This window comes from Chelonia mydas, chromosome 20, assembly GCF_015237465.2.
Source record: "Chelonia mydas isolate rCheMyd1 chromosome 20, rCheMyd1.pri.v2, whole genome shotgun sequence".
Lineage (NCBI taxonomy): Eukaryota > Metazoa > Chordata > Testudines > Cheloniidae > Chelonia > Chelonia mydas.
The window spans coordinates 9,531,553-9,540,145 of NC_051260.2; the positions used below are offsets into that span (position 1 = coordinate 9,531,553).

Sequence of the window (8,593 nt, forward strand, 5' to 3'; positions counted from 1 at the left end):
CCGGGGCAGCTTGGCCTTTCCTGGCGCTGGGATGGGCCCACCTGGGCCCTTCCCTCCCTGGCTGGTAGGATCCTCTCTCGCCCCCCGCGTGTGGCTGTGGTGGAGGCAGTGGGATCTAGCGCGCACGGGGCAGAGACCATGGCCCCTGGCCTCTTCCTTTCCAGCTCAGCCCATTTGACTGGAGCCAGGGGAGAACTTGGAACCGCTCCCTCCCTGCTTCAGATTGTGTCACGGCGAGGGTGCTGCCCACCTGGGTGTGGGCTGCCCCCAGAGGCGAAGGGCGGTACTGTGCCGCGGGCACATTGACCACATATCCCCCAGCTGTGACACTCACGTTTTATTATCGTTGCCAGAGCCACGGTCACCACAGCCCAGTCTGCTCACGGGGGGGGGGGGGGGGGGGGCTTTGATCCGGGCCGGCGGGTGCTGGAGCCAAGCAGCCCCTCGGAGTCACTTCTTCCCGAAGCGCTGGGGCACGGCCATGCTCCAGAACTGGGGGGCCATGGAGTCCCAGCCCCGCTGGCTGAGCCGGCCCTCGCTGCCCCAGCTCCCCCGGGTCTCGCGGCCAAACCTGCAGGGAGACAGGCGAAGCCCTTGGCTGCTGAAGTGCCTTTGGCCCAACCCATGGCCCAAGCTTGGCTGGTGCCCCCTGTTCCTGTACTGCCGGGTCCATCAAACCAGGTAAGGGCCAGTGGGATGCACCCACTGGTGCCAGGGCCAGCCTGACATCCTGGCATCCCCGCTGGCCTCGGGCTGTGTCTCCACCCACGTAGCCCCTTCACCAGGCTGCTGGAGCTACAGCCATGCTTAGACTGGGCTGCCAGGTGCTGCTGCGGCCCAAGCTGGTCCCGCCAGCTGGACTCTGGGGCTTGTCACCTAAGGCGGGCACGGCAGCCGCTGGGGTGGAACCGGTGCTCTGAGGCACTTCAGAGGATCCTCTCTTGTTGCCTGGCTGGTGGGTCTTACTCACATGCTCTGGGGTGAACCAGGGGCCAGACTGGGGGCTAGAAGGAATCCCCCCCCCCCGCCCCCAGGTCAAATCGGCAGGGACCTTGCGGGGGGGTCCGCCTCCCCTGCAGCGGGGGGGTCCGCCTCCCCTGCAGCGTGAGGCACAGGTCGCCGGCTGGGATCGTGCGGCCATGTCTCTGCTACTCAATCCCCTGCCGTGGCAGGGGCCTCTGGCATCTGGGCTCACAACAGCGTCAGTGCCTTGAGCCTGTCTGCTTTGGTCTAACCTAAGTCCTGGGCTTGACGTGGGGAACTGTAGGGGCTTCTGGCAAGGGGTCCAGTTGGATGAGCTGATGGTCCCTGCTGGCTTCAGACTCTGTGACCTGTAGCAGGCTCCTTTATGCCAGTACACCCGCATTCACACGAGGTGGTACCGGGCTAACTGGCTACAGTATCCCCGCGCCAGCCCTATCCCAGTACCTGCCCTGTGTGAACTAGGCTGGCACTGCCAGTCACCTAACTCGAGGGCCCAGACTCGAGTGCAGACCCACCACCCCGGCCCCTCAGCCCGGCAGCTGGCTGGGGAGCAGGGCATGGCCTGGTAGGAGGATGTCTAGCTTAGTGGTGAGAGTTCTGGATTGGGACTCAGGACGCCTTGACCTCATGTGACTGACCCACTTTGGGAGGCGCTGCCGAGATCCGCGCTGGGGTCTGTAGTTAGGAGCAGCTGCAGGGGCTGGTGAGGGGGCCCTAGGCCAACTCTGTGCCTCTAAACGACTGCTAGCTGGCCATATGCCATAGGCTGCCTCTGGTACCAAGTGGGGCAGGTTTAACTCGTGCTAACCACGGTTTGTCCTGCCCTGGTGTAGATGGACCCTGAGGAGAGGGTGCCCCCTAGTGGCTTGTCTGGGGACCAAGGAGTTATAATGCCGGTTAGCTCAATTCCCTTTAGCCCCCAAACCCGAGTTCTGTGTTGGCACCACATCTCCCGGGCCCTTGGGACCGTATTTGAGCCCAGGTGGGTACATGGGTCTAACCCCTGGTGTGGACGCCTCTTCCAGTAGCAAAAGGGCTTTCTCCATTTAGTGTGTGGCCCTGGGGAAGGGGCTTGAGCTAACCGGAATGCAGTCCCGTGTATGAGGGTCGGGAGGGGGTCAGGGGCAGGTATACTGGTAAAATGAGCACTCACCCTCCGTCCCCTTGCAAAAGGGCGGGGGTGGGGGGGCTTCTAGCCAAGCAGTGAGCAAGGCTGATGCTGCTTCGTGTTGGAGAGTCAAGGGATACTAACTCCAGGCTGCTGCAGAGAGCAGCGGGGGGGGGAGGGGTTATTGGGGTGTGGGTGGGCCCCAGTGCCCCCCCTCCTTACCTTTGGGGCTGGAACAGGAAGGAGGGGCTGCGGCCGGGTCGCTGCAGGGCGAAGAGCAGGGAGCGAAGCAGGGTGCTCGGCAGGCGCTCATCGGAGAGGGACCGAGGGGCGCGATCCTCACTCTCCTGCTGCAAGGGGCGGGGACAGGATGTGGTTACACAGCCCCCTGCCTGCAGAGGGGTCCCAGCGTGTGTGTGTGTGGGGGAATTTGGCCCAGGGATGGCGTTTAGGCTGGGTCTGGGCCCCCAGCTCAGCTGGCCTCAGGGGCCAGTGCCACCATATTAAACTGCTGCAGGTGAGCCGAAACGGGGGCAGGCAGGAGCAAGGTGGTTCTGGGGTTTGCTCTTGGCCAAGCCCCATATATCCAATCCCCCCCACCCTGCGGGGTAGTGGGGCAAACAGCCAAGTGCCCCTGCCCGTTAACAGCCCCCCTAACCCTACACATTCGGGGCAGCACCGTCTGGATATCAAATCCCCCAAGAGGCAGCCAGGCAGGGTACCCGCCCCCCCCCCCCGCCCCCACCCTTGGTCAGACTCTCCCATCAAGGGATCAAGCCTCCCCCCCCCAGCCATTAGGCCAAACTCTTCACCCCGCTAGAGTCCCTGAGTCCAGCCTGCCAGCAGGGGGCCCCATGCTGCAAACTGCGGCCCCACAGCCGAACAACCCCAGAGATCTGGGGAGGAGGTGGGTTGACTGCAGGGGGTTAAACGAGGACGTTCCCGGGCAACCTGGGCCATCCTCAGGCCCTGCAAGAATTCGCACTGGGTGCCTGTTGCTCCTGGTTGCAGAAGGGCAATGTTCATGCACCCGCCTCAGCCTTTTAACCAGAAGGAACCCAAGCTGTCCCGTAGTGTGTACAGCCCGGGCTGGTGCTGCCCGCGCCGGGAGGCAGCTGTCTCTGGGGTGGAGCACAGCAGCCGTGTTAAACCATGCATTACAGGCGGACAGGGATGGCAACCTCCTTTTCCTGCTGGGGACGCAGGGAGGCAGTGGGGAATTGCCTGGGTGGACGCGGGCCTGGACAGCAGGGCTCATGCCCTGGTTCCCCGGGATCCAACACCAGGTGCCCTTTAACGGGCACCTCCGACCCCGCTGCCAGGCCCATGGGGAACAACAGATGTGCTTGAATGAGCATCACAGAGGTGCTGTCTCCTGTCCCCCCAGAACTAACCTGGGTCCAGCATGGACTCCCAGGGGACGCTCCAGCTACTCAGCCGCTCTCTAAACTCAGTCGTGGTTAGCACATGGAGCCAGGAAACCTGGGTTCCATTCCCAGCACTGCCACAGGCCTGCTGGGTGACCCTGGAAGTTCCTGCCCTGTGATGTGCCTCAGTTTCCCCTTCTGTAAAAAGGGGGTGATGCTACTCACCAGGGTGGGAGCGGGGTGGAAGGATAATTCCTTGGGCCCCCAGGTTCTCAGAAAGGCCCCCTTGTGGGCTGCTCTAGCTCCATTTGGGGGGAGGGAACAGCCTGAGATTCTTTCACGTCCCACCCCCAGGTCAGTGGCCTCTTTTGACATCATTGGCCTTAAGGTTGGCAGCTGGGATTTGCCACCGAATCCCAGGGGAGCCCATCCCCCGATTCCCGTAGCATTCTAGGAGGGTCCAAGTGCCCAAATCCTTAGGCACCCCGCCTGAACCGCGAGGAGCCACAGACAGTGGGAAGCTCGTGTCTCTCCTCCCCATCTGCCAGAACCTTCCCGTTTCCCAGGGGAAAGGCTCAGCCCATCAGCATGGGGGACCCCAGGAGGGGTCCAGAGCTTACCAGATCCCTGTGTCTCTGCTGGGGCATTGCTTGGCTGGGGATGGGGTACCCCCCAGTGTCTCAGATCTGCCAGCAGCTCAAAGGCCTGGGGACAGACAGACAGACGTGTTCCCACAGCACCGGGTGTGGCTCCAGCCCCACTGGGGGAGGATACCCCAGAGCCCAGCAGCCAGGAATGGGGGTCACTGTGGATGGGTCGGGGTTTTCTCTGTGCAGGTGACGGCAGAGGCTTATTGATGCTGGAGCAAGGCGGTGGGGGTGTATGTGTGACAGCATCATAGCTGTCCCCGTGCGAAGCCCTGGTGTTAACATACTGTGGCTGGGCTGGTGCGAGCCACCTGTCGCACCCACGTGGCCCGTTGACATCAGTAAGTGCCACTGAGTGGCCCAAGGATCAGAGCAGAGACCGTGCGAGGCACCACCAGGAACAAGAGCCCAGCACTCAGCCACTCCTGTTTGCAAGGCTGGGGTGGGGGTTGGGGATGCTCCATGACTCAAATAGGGGAGCAGGGAGCCTCTGCCCATCCGTTGCATCTTTCCCACCAGCAACTCAGAGCCCTTTCATTAATTCAGCCTCATGAGGTAGGTCGGGCTCGTTAACAGATGGGGAAACTGAGGCACAGAGGGGGCCAGGGGTGTGGTTCTTCTCAAGGTTACAGCAAGCCCATAATAGACCCCAGACATCCAGGCTCCTAGCTCATTGCTCTAACCACTGACCAACGCTCCCTCCCAGCGATGGAAAGGGAACCCAGGAGTCCTGGGTCCCGTTTCTGTCCACAGGCCTGGACCCAGTGGGGGAGCGACAATCTGCTGTGTGCACCCAAGAGCCATGGTCCCTGCCTACCCAGCCCACTGCCACCTCCCCGGGCAGCACCCGCTCACCAGAAAGTCGGAGAGTCTCTCTAGGTAGCCGTTGGGCTCGTCCACCAGGGTCTCCTTGGACACGCTCCCTCCTTCCAGGCACTGGCCCCTCGGCGCGGTGCCCGAGAGCAGGGCCAGCAGCAGTACCAGGCGCACATCCATGGCTGCGGTATGATCCCTAGCCCCGCTCCCTCCTTGCGCTGTGTGAACACCTTCCCCTGCTGCGGCTCTTATATCCCCCCCGAACCCGGAGCCCAGCTCAACGCACGGACTGGGCTCTGCGAGTGGGATTGATGGGGGAGCCTCACCAGTCATTTGTAAGGCGGGGGCTTGGGGACCAGAGCTGCAGAACTGATTGCCACGCTGGGCCCAGAGAGGAGCCGGCGGCCCCAGGAGAGACAGCGCCAGCACCAGCCTGAGCCCGCGGGCCAGGCTGTTTGTACGTTATTACAGGGATAAATCCACTCAAATGGCCCTTTAAGCCCCTCTAAAAGTGAGAGTTAATTGACGCTGGTTTATCACAGCTGCTTGCCAGTGCCGGCCCACGGGGCAGGAGGGGGGGTTTACACCAGGGTCATTCAGCCACTGATCCCCCCACCTGCAACCTCTGCCCTGCCCCGCAGCCGCCTTGTCAGACTGACTCGGTTTCCCCACCCCTTCCCCACTCCAGTCTACACATTTGTCATGGCGTCATCTGTCTGGTTAACGGTCCCCACCTTGTCGCTTCCGCCTGTCTCCCTCGGCGCCACTTCCCTGCTTAATGAAACCCATTTACCAAGCGGTTGGGGCTCGGTGACAGTGACAGGCTGAGATGGGAACACAAGCGCTGGAGAAACTCCGGCTCCCCCTGCCAGGGCTGGCCGGCATGCCAGGGGGTGAGGGCAGTGCCAAGGAAGTCGGGGGCAGAAGGAATCCCCCCCCATGCAGGATCAACACCCCGCTGGGCAGGGGGAGGAGGTGCCCAAGGGCATTGGGCGTGCTCAGCCCTTTGGTCAGACCGGCTCCTCCCGGGGGCTAGTGAAAGGTGGTGCCGAGGGCACAGGGCTTGGCCGGAGGGGTGGTGTGCCTGTAACTGCCCGAGTGGGTAGGTGCCAACTCCAGGGTGGGCACAGCCTGTGTGTGTGTAGATAAACACGGAATGGGGGTGGGGGGTCTAGCGCACCCAGGGGGCTTGGCCACAGGGCTGGGCCTAGCTCTGTCAAAGCCAACACTTGGATCCAGATCCCCTTAAACGGGAGAATGTCAGAGCCTGGCCCAGGACAGCTCTGACACCCCCCTCAATCCCAGACAGGGAACCAGGATCCCACTGCGCCCCATCGCTCCTGGGCCCTGCCCCATCTGCAGCTCACACCCCTCACCAGAGGAGCCAAGTGCTGGTGTGGGGGGAAGCTCCCACCAGGGTGGAGCCTGTCAGAGCCGGGGAAGGGAGGGGGGCACCAGGGAGATGGGACGCTGGGTCTGATCCTGCCTAGACCCAGCAGCTAGGGGCAGTCGTGGCCATGATGGGCGAGCCAGCTGCAGTGTGGAAGCGGCTGGGACAGGCCCCCAGTGCCAAGATCTCAGGGCAGCCTGGGCACGTTGCCCGCTGGGGCCGGCCCAGAGCAGTGACACGGACACCCAGCTACATGCCCCTAGGCAAACACGTGTGCACGTTGGCTTGCACACACCCACCTGTGCGCCCATGCTGACACCGACGTGTGCTGTAGGCCAAACCCGGGCATGCCCGCTGGCACTTGCACATGGGCCATGCCCAGGCCAGCCCAGCCTCGCTTGCTGGCACAAACCTTTACACGGTCACAGGGGACGACACCAACAACCTCGGCTGGGGGTGGATTCAGGCAAGGAGAGCCCCGGACAAATCCTCATGTGCGCCCCCCGGCACCCCACCCCTGTGCCCTGACCTTGCCCTGCCTTGGGGTGGCACCAGCCGGGCTCAGCCCTCCAAGCGCTGTCCGCAGGGTGCCCCCCCAGCAGGCAGGCTGGGGTCTGTCCCAGAGGAGCCATGCTCCAGCCTCTACCCTCTTCCCGCAGCTCGGCCCCTGCCCCACCCCTTGAGCGCCCGACGCCAGCAGCGAAGGCCATGCAGCCCCGTGATGGGTCTCGCTGCCACTCAGCTGCGCTGCCCGGAGGCTGAGGGGGTGGCAGGGCCCCGCTGGGACAGTCACGTTCAGCACCTGATTGATGCTCCCAATAATCGGCCTGTGCTCGGCCAGCCACGGCGCCAGGCTGCTGTTCCCAGCACCATCGGGAGCCAGGTGCCGGCCATCTGCCCTGGTGCAATGCCCTGCCCACCCCCCGACGGCCTGTCAGGGGGAGGTGGCGCCAGTGAATTAGCCTGGAGCTCTGTGACTCGACGGGCCCCTAACCGTGGGCCTCGGGATCCCCACATAGCCCCTGTGTCGGGGTGGCCCCGGGCTTCTGAGCTGAGGGGACAGGGACAAGCCCACCCCAGAGAGGAGCGTGGCCAGCTGGGGAAGGCAGCCGGCAGGCTGAGGCTGGAGCTGCCAGTGCTGAGCTCAAAGAGTTTGGCGAGGGCAGTTTCAGCTGAGCGCGAGGGGCAGCACATGCAGGGAGGCAGCGTGGCCTAGTGGCGTTGAGCACAGGGTGGGTGCTCAGGACCCCTGGGTGCTAGTCCCAGCTGTGCCCTGGAGCTGCTGGGGGACCTGGGGAAAGTCACTTCCATTCAGAGGTGCCTAACTCTCATTGAAAACAAAGGGTCTGGGCCTTCCCTGTGCCTCAGTTTCCTCCTCTGTAAAATGGGGGTGTCACGGACTCACAAGTCGTGCCCACTCTTGGCCCCGTACGGTCCCTGAGGGGAACCCCCTTCAGTGAGACAGCGCTTCACGGGGGTCCACTCGCTCGCGGGGGTTAAGCCCCTCCACCTCCTGGCACCACACCTCTCTGAGCCTCAGCACGCCTGTCTCTGCCGTGGGCCCCCTCAGGGAGTCCCCTCGCTCTGGACCTCTGGGGCCTCCACTCCCAGAGGGAATAATGCCCCCCTGATCTCTAGACCGGAGCGACTCTCAGCCGGGGTAAAAGAGGAGGGTTTATTGAGCGTTTGAACCCAGCACAGGAAACTCTCAGGGCCGCAGGCCTGGCCTCCCTCAGCACAGCACATCCAAGTCTCCCCTGCCTCCAGGTGGGCTCCGCCTGCTCCTTCCCTCCAGCCCCAAGCCCCTCTGCTTCCCAGCTGGGCATCTGATATCACCGTTCCCAAACCCCCCCTCTGTCCATTGTCTTCTCTCCAGGTAAACAGGGTCGCCTGGGCCTCCTCTCCCCTCTTCTCTCCTCTGGCCCCTCTGGCTGGAACCGGCTGGTTAGGCCACGGGGGTCCTCTCTTCGCAGCCCATTGTCCTCCCACTGGCCAGAACCGAGCTGGGCCTCCCGGTCACCAGTTGCTGGGGTATCCGTTCTCTAGGCCACTGGCTGGGGTCCCAAGTTCCCTCACCGGTCCCCTGCAACAACAAACTCCCTCTCCCATCACCTTGTTAAACTAGCAACACCCAGGGAAACTGAGTCCCACCCCCTCTGCATGCAACCCATTGGAAAAACAAGGAAAAAACACGAAAATCCCCCACTTCGTCACAGGGGGCAGGAGGGAGTCACGGGGGTGAGGGGAATAGCAGCACTGCTCAGCTGAGTATCTCAAAGCA

At 63.3% G+C, this 8,593-nt stretch overlaps 1 protein-coding gene across 1 annotated transcript; it reads right to left on the bottom strand.

Annotated features, from left to right (window-relative positions):
* Positions 1-375: 375 nt before the first annotated feature.
* On the bottom strand, positions 376-5,102 carry NPFF (neuropeptide FF-amide peptide precursor). Its single transcript, XM_037884258.2, has 3 exons — positions 4,962-5,102; positions 2,315-2,442; positions 376-571 (listed from the first exon to the last, which is right to left on the bottom strand). The coding sequence occupies exons 1-3, from the start codon at positions 5,100-5,102 to the stop codon at positions 451-453; spliced, it is 390 nt and encodes a 129-aa protein (XP_037740186.1). The 3' UTR covers positions 376-450.
* Positions 5,103-8,593: the final 3,491 nt, after the last annotated feature.